General features: G+C 39.7%; 2 protein-coding genes across 2 annotated transcripts; one reads left to right on the top strand and one right to left on the bottom strand.

Moving 5' to 3' along the window:
• Positions 1-73: 73 nt before the first annotated feature.
• nemp1 (nuclear envelope integral membrane protein 1) lies at positions 74-7,988 on the bottom strand. Its single transcript, XM_015968435.3, has 9 exons — positions 7,832-7,988; positions 7,370-7,491; positions 4,101-4,317; positions 3,944-4,016; positions 3,761-3,854; positions 3,566-3,680; positions 3,193-3,418; positions 2,801-2,977; positions 74-752 (listed from the first exon to the last, which is right to left on the bottom strand). The coding sequence occupies exons 1-9, from the start codon at positions 7,941-7,943 to the stop codon at positions 596-598; spliced, it is 1,293 nt and encodes a 430-aa protein (XP_015823921.3). The 5' UTR covers positions 7,944-7,988; the 3' UTR covers positions 74-595.
• A 710-nt stretch (positions 7,989-8,698) lies between these two features.
• taf11 (TAF11 RNA polymerase II, TATA box binding protein (TBP)-associated factor) lies at positions 8,699-12,885 on the top strand. The gene is made up of 6 exons (XM_015968442.3): positions 8,699-8,888; positions 10,929-11,136; positions 11,974-12,104; positions 12,178-12,265; positions 12,346-12,442; positions 12,514-12,885. Exons 2-6 carry the CDS (start codon positions 10,960-10,962, stop codon positions 12,642-12,644), a joined length of 624 nt encoding a protein of 207 aa, XP_015823928.3. The 5' UTR covers positions 8,699-8,888; positions 10,929-10,959; the 3' UTR covers positions 12,645-12,885.
• Positions 12,886-15,548: the final 2,663 nt, after the last annotated feature.

Here is a 15,548-nt window from a genome sequence, read left to right as displayed (position 1 = left end):
TCATGAATGAATGATGACGCGGTCAGTTCTTCAGGATTAAACGTTTGTAGTGTAACAGAACCAACACGTCACAGCACAAATATAAAATAATTTATTCAAAGTTCTTCGGGACATTTCCACCAACAAATCCATTTAAATGAACGAAACACGTGGAACAACGACCAAAACAAAACATTTCCTCTTCCTGCAGAAAACTGCATCCGGCTGCTGTTCAGACCTGATCACAGTAAAGAGGAAGCGTGAACACACTCTTTACAAATATTAATAATATTTAGAAAACTAAAACTTGTTTATTTAGGGAAACTTATCAGCTAAATGCTAAGTACTGAACAGCTCTTGATCCTTCCTACCCAACAGGTCTGGCTTTGGTGCACCGTCCCAACAAAGATTTAATTCCCTTTTATTACAAATACAAACGTATCCAGATGATTTTTTTTCTGGCGCTATTCTTAGGAGAGTATAAAAGAGCCGATGTAAGCCTGTAATCCAGTCCAGAGATTTTCCACATCAATCGCATGTGAACAGCTGTGAAGGATCTTCTTCCATCGCAACAGTTTCAGCTTTTCCTCCCGACTCTCCTTCCCCGTCTGCCATCTCATTCTGGTTTAGATGTATGCTTTACATCCTCTTCCTCATCATCAGTGTCAAAAAGCTCATCCTCAAAAAAAGATCCTCCCAAACCGTATTCCTGTGCGTGGACAGAAGCCTCGTTTGGCATCAGGTGCGGAGATCCTTCGATAAAATCAGCAAACCTGAGTTGTGGCGGAGAAAAAGGAGACGGCGATTACAGATGCTGTTGTACTACAATCTGGTGTTATCATGGGTAATGTAATATAAACCCATGTTTGTTTTGTGGTTTAATATTAAAAACTTCACCGGAGTATTTCTATTAACGGTGACCGTCAAAGATCCAGCTATTGCCTTTGCTATTTCTTACATGACTTAAAAAGAGGCCACTGTACTTGAAGCCTCATTCAAATGTTGACAACGTTTTAGTTTATTTATGGATTTTTTACCCATTTAAGATAGGGATGTACAAAATGTTTGCATCATTATCAATCAAAAACAGTCTGAAAGGTAAAACTGATCTTAGGCTGGTGTTTCTATCTTGTTTCAAGAGAAAGTCTAGGTAAACATAATATATGTAATATTGGTACACATCAGTTATCGACTAAAACAACCGTTTAACATCGATATGAGATTCCTCAAGGTTCCATCTTGAGTCCAGTTTTCTTTTCCTTGAATGCATTTCCTTTGGATCCTTTTTCATCTTTACTGGGGATTCATTTATGTTTCCATTCCTGCTAACAGGCCCTCGGCTACTCAAGCCTTAATGAAGCATTTGAGAATAGAAATTAACTTTAGAGGAACATTCATGACTGAATAGATAGAATAGAAATTTAGGCTTTAAAATTATGCATTAATGTGTCAATAAACCATTTAAAAAACTCACACCTTCTTGTTCAGAACTACGTACTTATTATTTTCCTGCTTTTAATGATTTGAACTTCAAAAGGCAACAACATGTCCTACCATCTGAAGCTCAACCCTGATCTGACTCGCTTCTAGTTCCTGAAACAGGTGCACCGGCGTAACTTACAAGGCATTCATTCCTACTAGCGACCACTGCAAATGTAGTAAAAAGTGTGAGTAAAGTACCACTTTAATGTTTCTACTACATTTCACTTTTTAAATGTTGTTAAAGCATCCAAGTCATCTTCTGACAGGTGTTTACATGAAAATAGTCTTCTACCCCATTTCCTGCATTAGACGCTGATGAAAACACTCGAGAAGAAAAAGTCACACATATCTACATCACACTGAAAGCTAGCATTCATGGACTCATCCATCTTGGCCTGTGACTGGAGCGACTGAGCACTTCTTGGCTAGTAGTAGCTATTAGCATTAGCAACTTTACATCACAGCAGACCTCCTTTAGTCTTAAGTTATTTGTGGAGATCAACATCGCAGAGCAAACGATCAGCGGTAGAGCCGCGCTGCTGTTATCCAATCAGAGATGAGATTTCTGAGAATTGTAATTTAGGTAAGATTCCAAATATTGTCGTTTTCTTATTTCTGCTTCATGAAACAGGAGCACCAGAGCTTTTCTCCACAGAGAGCCACTCACAAGGCATTCATTTATACTAGAGACCACTGTAACTGTTTAGTAAAAACAAATGAAAGCTTTAACTCATAGCGAGGTAACGAAAGGTAATTTTTGTGTAATCAAAGGATGGGATTTTAATACGTTTTTACTGCATCTGAAATATCGGACATGAGTCACCGTTATAATAAAACCGATGAGCTCATCTTTATTCTGTTAACGCAGGACGCGTACCCATTCCAACCGTCACACAGGAACTATGACACATGATGAGTTTAAACTAGTGATGCACCGATATGAAATTTTTGGGCCAATATCACTGTTATGGCCGATAATCGATATTAGACGATACCGATATACCGACACGAATGCTTCTAAAATCAGCACATTTGGTATAGAATTAAATTATTAATGCTGAATTTACGTTGTTATTATGTACACACAACACACACATTTATGGTTCTGAGATGATTACATTCACTGTTCACATGACTAAACAATCACACACCACCCGCTCACCCTCTGAAACAGGCAAACAAATGGAGACGAGATGGAAAAAATATCGGTAGTTAATATTGGCCCGGTTTTATTCATCGAACCGATACCGATGTTAAAAAATGACCAACATTGGTCGATGCCGATATCGTCCATCCCTAGTTTAACCTGATTTAAACATCAGAAGTCAGAGCTGACCACCTTTTGGGGGACTGAAGTCTGGACACGGCCTTCCAGGGGCTGAACTCAGGACTGTTGCAGTATTTCCTCAGCTCCTCCAGAGCTCGGTGAGTCTCTTCCTCTCCCTCCTTCTGGTACTCCTCCTCAGTTAGCAGGCGACGTGGAACTGGCTTCCAGTTAACGTACCGCATCATTTTCCTCACACAACCAAGCAGATGAGGGAATTAGAAAAAAGATGTATCCTAAAAATGACCACAGATCCGCATTTGATAAACAGTTAACACACATGGGATTATCCACTTCCTTAGAATATAAAGTATCTCTTAAACAATGAATGCCTCTACAACAGATTTTACATACAGAAGCATCTGTACCATTACGCCCTCTACTGTTAAAATCTGGCTAGCCAATACCTCCATGCTGTAAGTGCCAGAGAGACAGGGACCTCCAGGTGTTTGGAGAACAATGCAGCCAAGATGACAGCAAAGGCAACTTGCTGAATCTGCATTCCCAAGTAGATCAGAAGAAGCCCAAACAGCTGCAGCGTCCATGACAGGATGTTAATGCTCTTCTCGTTGACCAGAGGACCGTAACGGTAACACACGGCAAAGCTTACGAATCCCACCACCGTCACATAACCTGACAGAAACACACAACATGCTCACACAGTCATAAGGCACAAATAAACCCTGACCCTTTAAACAAACATGCCTGTTGGATGTTATTAATGTCTAATGAGAGTAACTGCATTTGCACTAAAGCAGACCAACAGTTAAAGGTCGGTACCTAAAGCCAAGCGCCAGTGCTCTTGGAGAATTAGCTTGAGGTTCCTGAAGACAAGTTGGATGGCGTACAGAGCGACTGACCAGCCGCCAGCTACGATCACATAAATAGAGCCTTTCTGTGGGGAAGAGGGGAGCTAAAACCTGAGGAGATCCACGTACAACATGACAGAAAGTGAAATGTCATTAAGCGGCTAACCTTTGGTAAAGCGCGGCCCAGAATGTAAACAACGATGATGAGGGAAGCGATGGTGCCTATGCTCATACCAGCCGAGTAGAAGAACATCTGACTTCTTCAGATTGGGTCAGAACACACAGAAATATATCATCAGCTACTGTTATCTAAATAAGGTTTAAAATGAATCTGGTTGGACACACATACCTGCTGAGGGAGTCAGCAAAGATGAACAACAACGTCCCAGAGAGGAAGACCAGAAACAGAAAGATATCAAACTCTGCAGGAACAAAAAGCCAGAAGATCCACTGCTGATCTCTCATCAAGCTGCATACATTTCAGGGGAACGTGTGTTTCTGCTCACTGCGAAGGGCTCTGACGGTGAACTGAGCTTTTTCTGTCGGATCCACTCGGAAGCAGGTCTTGCTGCTGAACAGGCTGATGTTGATGGTGGTTTCATTGTGTCGTTCCCGTAGAAACCCCTGAAGCCAGTTCCAGAAGGTGAAGTTCTCCAGCTCCTGCAGCTCCTCCTCACCAGCCACCGTTTCCACCTTGAAGTCCTTTGAGCTCCAAACTTTCACCTGTCAGAAACATAAACTAGCCGTTACAGACGGTGTGAGGTTTGCCCACACCCCAACTTTGTTACACCAAACCGTGACATCGACTCTACAGCAGGAAGCTTTCCAATATCATGAACATGGTATCTCACCTGCAACAGGGCAGAATTACCTCTTAATTTATGCATTCAAATTAAACTTAACTTTGTTATCCACAGACACGCGTCACTGTCATGGTGCTAGACTTGTGCACAGGTGTGGTCATGTTTCCTTCAGAGGCCTGTTAGGCCACCGAGGACGCTTGTTGCTCAACTCTGAATCAATTTAAAACACTTAATAAAGGTAAAATTAAAAATTCTTAAAAACTTCCGGTTAAAGTAAGAGATGCATATTGTTTGCAACTTAGACTGTCTGTTAATGTAATGTTTACAGCCATTAAATTTACTTTGTATTTATTGAGAAAGGGGCGGGCCCTTATGAGATTTTTCTTAAGGAATACATAAGATTGTTTGTGATTTAATGTTTTTTGTTAATGAGTGAAAGAAACTCATTGAAATTACACATTTGTAAGCATTTAGCCCAAAGATTCCCAAATTCAGATGAATAACAGCACATTTCTCCAGCTTGTGCCAGGTGGTTGGTAGGCCTTGTTACATACCTGTAGGCTGGATCAGGCCATATTATGTCAACAACATGTTTACCTGCGGTTGTAATCTTTCATCACATAGGACCATTATGTGTAACATTCCCTGAACTGTTCAGTTGAAAATGCCTTTAATGCTTTTTGCACCCTCATCCTGGTTTGAATTGCTAAATCATTTCAAATGAGAGTATTTACCAACAAGTCCACAGATCTAAAGTAGAGTATAGAAATATTTAAAGGTTTATTATGTTAGAATGAAGTAGAAGCTGCAGCCCATTTACTAAACACACCAGTGACTTTCTCCCACTACGGTTCGATGAGTTTCATGACTGTTGCCAGCTAAGCCTAGTTCATACTTCTCCGTCACCTGAGAAGTGTTGCAAAGCAGTTCCCTGCCAGGACAACAGAGGGCGCAGCACTTTTCTGGGGTATCCCGCCACCATTACAGTCGTATATCTGGTCCAAGATGGTGTATTTAATATAGTCCTTAATGACTCAGCTCCAGCTGGTCCAAAACGCTGTTGCCAGATTTCTGTATGGAGCACGTAAGTGGGAGCATGTCACTCCCCTCCTGACAGCTTTGGACTGGCTACCAGTTAAGAGTTGCATCTTGTTCAAAATCCTGGTCCTTGTTTTTCAATCCCTGTCTGGATCAGCGCCACCATGTTTAGCCTCCCTGCTGACCCGTTATGTCCCTGCAAGATCGCTACGTTTGGGTCAGAGTGACCTTTTGGTGGTACAGCGATCAAAGCGTAAGTCTAGGGGTGATCGTGCCTTTGCAGTTCTAAGTCCTCGGCTTTGAAATCAACTCCCACAAGAAATCAAGCAGTCCACATCGCTGCCCACTTTTAAAGCAAGACTTAACCCTCCCACTGTCTTTATGGGTGACCCCGCGAGGAAAGTTGACCACTGAGCAGAGTTGATGGCTTATCCCTTGGGTTCATGTGGCAGGGGTGAGGAGGGAGCTCCACCTCGCCCCTGCCACACTATATTTTAGATCTGTTTCTTTGTTGTTTTTAATCACATTTTAATGTTTTTGATCACTGATTTTTTATTGTTTTTAGCTCTATTTTTGTTTTTAAATGCTTTTATCTCTGTATTTTATTATAGAGCTGTTTTTTTGTGCTGCTTCTTTGGACTATGTTCAGCACCTTGGGCCCCCTTGATCGGGGGTGGGAAGAGGCTTTATAAATAAAACAATTAACTTGTGTTTACATAGTTTTAATGTATTTCAGAGACTTTTTAACAAGGAGTAATGTGTTCCTCATTCTCCTCCCCCTCTTCATGTGATCAGCACCTCTAAAAACACGTTTCCCGTCATTTATGTCCACAGATAAAATGCTTGCGCCGTATCTTTGTATTCCTTCAGTCACAAGTATGTAAACGTTCATATTTTCTGACTTTATCTGTGAGGCGTTCTTCAATATGTTTCCATGTCTGCCGCTTCATATCTTTTTATTTTTTGAAAGGGCAATGGCGATGCTGTTGACGAAATTAAAGGAAGCAGCATCCTAACCAATTACATGCTTGCAGTCTCCGTCACTTTCGACGGATATTTAAAAAGTTGGCTATGTCTCTGTCAGCCGCTGTTATCCCATTGGAGAGCCCTTACACCGACGTATAATGGCGTTGTGTGTCTCGGCACCCAAGCAGACGCAGAAGTATACATTATGCTTTGCACATTGGCACCAGAAGATTCTGGATGACGAGTGAAGACGAGTCATACTAAGTTAGTTGATAAGTAGATAAAAACATTTCACTGAAATGTTTGAGTTGTTGGTAGTTAAAAAAGTGGGTGGAGATTTTTCTAGAGCTGAATATTTGTTTCTAATTCACCATTAGCATTGTTAGCCCAACGTTAGCCTCTAGCCTTGTTTACCCAACATTAGAATAAAACAAAAAGATTCCGTGGCTTCTTTGGGGTACAAGAGAAAAAACCCTGGGCTGCTCCTGTTACCGGCTTAGCATCATTACAAAACGCTGCTGCGTATTGCAGCCGGTGTGGAATTACAAATGCCGGCACTGCAGCGTTATCCAGCACAGACTCAGTAACCCTGTGGGCTCACAGATTGTAAACAAAGACTGTGTCCCTTTTAGACCATTTTGAAAGGAGAAAAACTGACAACCTCCAGCCAGCTGAGAAGGAAATCTGATCAATGTAACCTTCCTTCCAACATAATTGAGACAGACTGTTTAGTGATTATTCCACTGTGAAATTCTTACACATTGTACCTTAAATATTAGCTGTATGTTGTTACTGAGTGATCGTGTTGAGATGTATAAATCTGGAAACTCTCTTTCCCTGTAGTTTGCTGTCTTCTTTTATTTTGAAACTATTTTAGATGCCATCTTGGCCAGGACTCAGTGGATCAGTGAATCTTATCACTTCAGTTAGAATAAAAGTTACATACAATAATAGTTCAAGAAACTCACCTGAATTCGTGTCCAAGTTTGCCTCCAAGTCGGCACTAGAGCATTTCTGTAGCAGAACCGGTTAGATCCTGACATGGTGAACTCTTCTCCATCCTGCAGATCAATTATTTGGGCTGCTTTCCCTGGATTTCACAAGCAGACATGTCTCTGGACTGGATAATCCTGTGAGATTATCATCTACTGCTAATTGTTAGAATGATTTATCTTTTGGATAAACCCAACTAATAGCTTATCCATGTGAAATGTAAAGGAATTGTACGAAAAGGGAATTGGGGTGATGTTAACTACTACATGTATAACCAACAGAATTAAAGAGGAACGTATGAAGCACCACTAAACTCACACAAGCAGTTTCACTTTGTGAAAGAAACAAGCTAACACTAATTAGCTGGATTAGCCTGAGTTAAAACACAATAAAGTAAGTGACTGTGTATTTTCCCACTTTGTAACACAGCTTCTTACCAGTACTCTGGAGTGAAGACTGGGGTAAACAGATAAAGAGTACAACGAAGACTAAAACTTTGGTTATTGCTGACTTGTAACAACAGTGTGTCGTTTTCACGCATCCCGCCATGGCCGTTCTACCTTAAGCTCCTCCCCTAACATCTACCACTTCCTTTTCCGTTTCTCGCGGCTCATTCCAGCCAATCACAGCGCTGGGTCGTCGTTGTTGTTGCACGTTAGCTTACGTTTGTTAAAGAGATAGTACGTTTTGTAAAAAAGAAGTATTATCTTACCTAAAGATAATTACTTCAAACTCCAGTTTCTAGCCTCATTGATATAAGGACGCTAACATGTTTTCTACTGATGTTTTACCCAATGACTAAAAATGACCAGAACCAACGTGTAGTTTCGGCTTTTCGCCACTAGAGGAAAGCAATTTACCTCTTCGTTCACAAAAAGCCAATGAAAAACTGAGTTTGAAGCAAGCTCCACACAGGCATCTTATCCAGGTAGATCCTTTTATAACAATTAAAGCCATTTTAAACCCGCTGTCGCATTTCTTATGTTACCCCTCCTTCACATTTTAACATCTCCTGTCGGGGACATAACAAAAGAGAAGGAGGAGGAGGATTTGAAGGAAATAAATCTGGATTAATACATGTAAAAGACTTCCTGAGTAGAAAGACTATCTAATTTCTTCCAAAGTCTGTTTTTTCCTTAAATGAAAAATATGAGCTCTATGCTGGTGGCAATAAACAGAACAGCACTATTTTACGTTCAAGATTCCCTAGAGTTTATGAATTCGCCTCATCAGCTACCCTCCAGTGCGGTAAGGGGCGACAACATTTTTTTTTTCCAAACGCCATTAACCCACGAAGAAGAAAAGGAAGAAGAAGAAGAAGAAGAAGAAGAAGAAAGAAGCGCTAGCTTAGCTTTTCACGTTTGTTGTGTGCTTTAACATATTATACAAATGTATCATGTTTAATCCACTTTCTGTTCACGGCTACCTAAAATACGTTTAAATTAGTTTTGTTGCTGCTTCCTGTGGTGTCGTTGAGCTCGTTCTGGCTTGAAGGTATGTATATGCTGTTATTTCTGTCGTGAAAATCCACCTTAACGGTAAATTTCATTTCTTTCTTTATTTAATAGGGACAGTGCATATTAATGAACTTCAACAATAAATTGCATCGGTAAATATGCCAGATTGTAGCACCAGTGCTAATTTACATCTGCAGTCCCTAGGCGGGTAATAAAAGCAATAAAAGAAAGTAAAGTATTGTATTTAAAACTAGGAAAAACAGAAAGAAAACACACAAAACACCACGGTGAGGACAAATTACTGATGGATACGGGTTTGGGTTTCCTGCAGCCATTGTTTGAATTTGAAGGAACTGCATGACTGTGAGTCACCTATGCTGAGTGGTAGACTATTCCAATATTTAGTCCAATATTTAGTTAGGATAGTGTGGTCGGGCCAAAAGCAGTGCGTCTGTAAGGCACCTCACAGTCTCCTCTATCTGTAGCCCTGGTCGACGTTCCACTGATAGACCGCGATTTATTACAATCTGTCAGTGGGAAAGGGGCTAGTCCATGTAAAACCTTAAAAAACAGGCAAGCATTCTTGAAGGTAACAAAGTTACTAAGATTAAGAAGTCTATATTTATCTAAAACAAAGCAGTGGTGGAAACTAAATGATTTCTTATCAAGGATTTTTATGGCTTTTAAAAAAAGGGATTCTATGGGTTTGAGTGTTGCACCAGCAGCAAGTGACCAGGAGGTTATACACTATTCCATGTGAGACAAAATCATAGAATGTAAAAATAACTTTGCAGCATGGAGTGAAAAAAGGTCTAACTTGTTAAAAAAATGACATTATAATTGACAGTTTTTTTTTAAAAGTTGTTTAATGTGATTCTTAAAAGTTAAGGTTGGGTCCAAAGTTAACCCAAGATATTTGAATTCTTTGACAATATCAAGTTCTACCCCTTCAAGAAAGATGTTTGATTTTTTTTAGTTCAATTGTTTGTTTTTTTTGGTGAAAAACATGCAAACAGTTTTTTTTTATGTTCAGCTTTAAGTGGGAACTCTTGACCCATTTTTGTACATGGGCCATGGTTGCAGTCAACAATTGGGAGGCTTCCTGAGGACGTTTAGTATCAGTAAAAATAACAGCATCATCTGCATACATTTGTATGTTTACTTTTGAACATACTTCGAGAAGATCATAAATATAAATGATAAACAAAATCGGCCCCAGAATACTGCCTTGGGGAACTCCAACTGGACAACTAATGTAGGAGGATTTATTGCCAAACAAGGACACATATTGTTTTCTGTCACACAGATAAGACTGAAACCAGAGCAGCGCCTCTGGTGAGAAATTAAAATGACTCAATTTGTTTAGAAGAATTTGATGATCGACGTGTCGAAAGCCTACTTGAGGTCTATGAACACAGCTCCTACACATGCATGCCTGTCAAGGAGACTTTTGACTTTTTCCACAAAGACACAATTTGCAGTCTCTGTGGAGTGGCAGTTACGAAATCCGAATTGCATTGGATGTAGGGATGTGTGTCCAAAATTTAAATATGCATTCAGTTGCTTTGCCACCCACTTTTCTGCAACCTTGGAGATAGTGGGGAGAATACTGATGGGCCGATAATTGGCCATTTCAGTTTCGTCAATTGGCGTGACTGCAGCTAGCTTCCATGCTAAAGGCACAACATTTTGTTTAAACGATAGAATAATTAAATGAGTTACCGGCTGAATTAGTGCATCTTTGTGCAGTTTTAAAAAATGGGTGTCGAGAGACCATATACATCCTTTGCCTTTGATTGGTTGCTGTCCACTTCTGTTATTTCTTCTATCCTGAAAACAGCATGACAAGGATTTACAGGATCAAAAACACCGTTAGACGGTGTGAATTGTTGAGTTATATCTCGAACTGTGTCAACAAAGTATTTATTCATTTCAGTAGCTATGATAAGAGGATCTTTCACCAGAGTATCATTTATTTTGATTTCAAGTTTATTAATAGCATATTTGGATTGTTTACCAGTTAATTGGTCTATATTTATCCAGATAAATTTATGTTGAGAACATTTTATGTTTGCAGAGGCTGAATCGTAGAGAGACGTCGAGAAACGATGGCAGATCCTGCTCGGATCAAAACAGAAGATTCTCTTCCGAAGACGGCAGCTTCTGCTATCGATGAAGAAGTAGTTAGGAAGGATCAACCTGAAAATGAACTCGTCTCAGAAAAACCTACAGAAGAAAATAAAGAACCGAGCGTGCAGGATCAGCCCACACCTCTGGTTAAAGCTGTGAGTGAAGCTAACCATAATGGTGCGCGGAAACATTGACAGGAGTTGATAGCTCTAAATAGTAAAACATGAATCTATAGAGAAGAGCCATAATTGAAGTTTCCTTACATTAAAACCTGTTTTAATTAAGATCAGCTTTATTTTAGCTGTGTTCTCAGGTGTGTAAATGTTTATGCTTGCATGAACAAAGTAGGTATCTTGTTACATCAAAGTGAAGATTTGTGGTGGTGGTGTGATGGTTTGGGCCTGATCCCCTGCATCTAATCCTGGACACATTATTACTAATAATAGGACAACTGGATATTTTATGTGTTTATATTTACAGCAGATAGAAACTTGTAGTTTGCTTAGACTCTTACGGGACATATTTTCTAATAAATAAATCAGTTTTGTGGTCATCATTAAACAAAAACCCACTATCTGGTACATGTCGCATAAAATGTGATTTCTGGTTTCATAAAACATCAGAGAACACATTTTTTGTTCAGGTGGTTAAACCAAATCACCCTTTAAGCCATTTGTTGTGAACTTTTTGCTCTTCTCCAATCTTTGTGTTAAACCTAAAAACGATAATTTAAGTACAAACAAAACACTTTGCTAAGGCCCGTTACCCCAAAATGAACAGTCTGTGTTAAGAACCCAAACAGTGTTTGTATAAAAGCAGCTAATGTAGTAACTGAACACTACGGTTCACTTTCTAAACCTGTGTGAAAATGTAGATGAAAGAGTTGTGTGTGCAGAAATCTGGAAAATTGAACAAATATTTATCAGTTTGGGCACTGCGGTTTAGTTGTGCCTGATTGTAGCATCACTCCACGTTTTTCTCCCTCTGCAAAGGAAACGACAGCAGGAGACGACGAGGATGAGGGAACCTCTGGCCAGCCTGCTTCTAAGAGGCTGAAGGTGGAGCCAGAGAAGAAAAAAGAGAAGCGCCACAAGGTCGATGAGGACGAAATACAAAAGATGCAGTAAGATCTTTGTACCTTCAGAGGTTCATCACTTCAGATCTTTAGCCAAAGATTAAACCCGCTTCTCCTTCAGAGTGCTGGTGTCATCCTTCTCTGAAGAGCAGCTGAACCGTTATGAGATGTACAGACGCTCTGCCTTCCCAAAAGCTGCTATTAAAAGGGTGAGCTGTTACATGGAAAACAGGCATCAGGGCTTTTTTCCCCCCTTAAACTAAAGTCTCTGATGTCGGTCTTTCTTTAGCTGATCCAGTCCATAACAGGATCGTCGGTGTCCCAAAATGTGGTCATTGCGATGTCTGGTATTGCCAAGGTGTTTGTTGGAGAGATTGTAGAAGAAGGTAAAGCGGAGGACCAATCAAACACAAACATGCCGTTCATTTAACTGAATTAAGAGTTCTCCCTTTTCCAGCTCTGGATGTTTGTGAGAAGTGGGGCGACACGCCGCCCCTCCAGCCGAAGCACATGAGGGAAGCCGTGAGGAGGCTGAAGACCCGGGACCAGATCCCGAACACCAAGTACAAAAACATTCTCTTTCACTGACAGGAGGAGGAAAATGGGGATTGAACTGTCCCAGGAGTTCAGTGCCAGCGTCCACAAAGCCACCGCCCTCCGACCTTCTGAGTTGGGACACAGCGCTCTGAGGTTTATTAACAAATACTCAATGAAACAATCTGTAAATAAATCTTTTTTACTCACTTTTAGTTGGAATTCTTCAGAAATAATAAAAGGCAATTATTTTGAATTCTGATTCATGGAAATAAAAGACGATAATTTAACTATATGTGGGAACGTATCACTTTGTGATTGAATTTAAACCACATGAAAGCATGAAAGCATGCAGCAGGGACAGCTAGTAAAAACACAGGAGCAGCCACAATGTGTTCCAATTCATGGATTTCTTTTATTTACTAGCTTTGGTTCACAGAACCAGTTTTAGTGATGAATACAAAATTCAAAGTTACACAGCCGACAAAAGAAAACAATACTGTCCAGATTCTCTGCACTACTAAATATCTCACCAAGACTTCTGCATTCATCTAAAGTGATTTACAGTAAAACAAGTGCAAGTTCCAGTGAACTGGCCTCCAGGAGTCATCGATGACATCGTCACCTCGTGCATCTGAAGCACAGAGAACACCGTGCAGTGGCTCTTTACTCTCTGTTCATGCATTTGTTTCAAGTGTGCATGGCTCAGTGGGTTCGATCACATCATCATGGAAACCCCTGACTTGCCTCTGATTGCACAGGAGGTCTAGTGTGGCAGGTTATGGAGAAATCTAATGTGAAGCACCGGTTTGTCAGGAATAGAGATGCTACATGACACAGAGGGAACGTTAGAGCTACATGGATACAGCGTGGCACATTTACACGTCTGTCTTATTAAGGCCATGCAGGAAGAGAAACACCAGCAGCCAGTCGAGAGATACCGAGGTAAACGGGCAGCCTCTCTTCTAGGTTACACTCATATGGGAGAGGTTTGGAGTTTGCATGCAGCTGACGGTTTATGTACAACACACAGGAATGAACTTATCATTTACAGGGTATCTGCGGGTCCTAAAGTCTTAAATTAGCTTTTCCAAAGTTAAGGCCTTAAAAATCCTTAAAAATGACAAATAATCCTTAAATACAGTTTCCAAAGGTCTTAAATCACCAAAGACCCAATAAACAAGACTTATTTCTATGAAATTTTTGTGAATTTCTAGTTTGTGTTCAACATTTTTTGTGTATGACATTTGCATAAGCGGAACCATACACATTCAGTTGGTTGTGAAAGGGGGCTATTTTTAGATGAGCACATTAGCTGGTTAAGCTAGTGGGAGCTTGCGCCATGGGGAAGTGCAAGTTTAATGGTAACTGCTATTCTGTAAATCTCTTAAAAAGCTAAAGACTGTACAGGCTGTTACACTTGTCACATTTAGTGAAGATCCTGTGAACTAAGATCCTCTGTCTTTAAATATGTATTATTATTATTGTGTTATTAGTAGTATTAATATTGTATTTATTTTATTTTTATTTCTTTATCGTGTCTTGTTAATCTTATAAATCCGGTTGTTTCTGCTGATTAGAATATTTCTAATGGTCTAGTTATAAGGTTTTGGTTTATCTACTGAATTGTTCTTTTTGTTTTTGTTGAGTTTTGGTTGTTGTTACAATGTAATGTGATTGATGTTCACTAAGAAAAAAAAAGTTTAATGGTAACTAGATGGCTAATCCCACATACGCAACGTGGTTAGCACCGTTTCCAGGCAATAGCTGGAAATTATAGCTTAAATTTAATTGAAAAAAAAAAAGCTTAAATTTGGTCAAAGTGGCCTTAAAAAAGGTCTTAAAAAGTCTTAAATTTGGCTCCCTTAAACCTGCAGATACCCTGCATTTAAACAACAGTGTCTCCTATTATTCTACGTGCTTTAGGTGAAGGTGTCATGTTGCTAAAATAATTACAATCGTCTTTTTTATGCTAATTTATTATTTCTACCTTCTGAGACTCAGCAGAAAATAACTGGCAGGTTCCTGCCAGCAGGTGTCTCCTGTTACCTTTATGGTTTTTTTTTGTTTGTTTTTTTACAACTAAACATCTTCAAACATTTAACATAAAGTAGTTCTTATATAAACCCGATTCAACAACATGACACTTGTAGGATTAATCTTTCCTATCCAACTTTTTTGATTAAATCTAAACAGCTGACAGTGAAAAACATGATGTCAGAGCAAACAGGAAGTCTGCTTTTCTGTAACTGGGTTAAATCTAACATTTTCTCTCTCTTTTTTTTAAATGACTGATATGGTTTCAACTCATGATAGTAAATCTGATTTAGTAAACAAACATTTAAACACACGCACGCACAAGTGAAACAAAGAGAAACAGTTAAAACACTATCGTCGTTTCCTGGTAAGCTACAAAAGTCGCATTATGGAGATCCAGAGGAAGAAGTTTCATCTGAAACCTCTTCAGCGGCATTGTGTTTACAGGATGTTTCCTCCACAGAGCAGATTGTTTCACAGCATTAAAATAAACACAAATGATTCACGAGTCATCAGATAACACATCCAGGAGATAATTCACCTGCTTTGTGAGGAAGTGAGAACTACTCCACCTGGCGATGAAGCAACAAACGAAACTGACTCTTTCAGGTTCTTCATGAATAAAAAAAAGTGCATTTTTTCTCTACCTTTCACAAAACACCTGACCTGCTAATACATGAAAAAAAATAAATAAAACGTGCTTTTTTTTACTCTGTACAGATAAACTGCATTGACACACGAAGACCAGTCAGAATAAAGCAAAATAAAATACTCTGCTACATCTTAACTCTGATCGTTGCGCTCTGTGCCTGATGGGCTAGCAGCAGTGACACAAATAACTAAGTGGAGAGAATTAAAGCTTGTTCATTTGGCATGCTGAGTTTTACACTGAAACCACACAAAGACACTGCAGTGCACACT

Source organism: Nothobranchius furzeri, chromosome 15 (assembly GCF_043380555.1).
Source record: "Nothobranchius furzeri strain GRZ-AD chromosome 15, NfurGRZ-RIMD1, whole genome shotgun sequence".
NCBI lineage: Eukaryota > Metazoa > Chordata > Actinopteri > Cyprinodontiformes > Nothobranchiidae > Nothobranchius > Nothobranchius furzeri.
The sequence above is the reverse complement of the archived record's forward strand: the minus strand, read 5'-3'. Positions and strand labels throughout refer to the sequence as shown.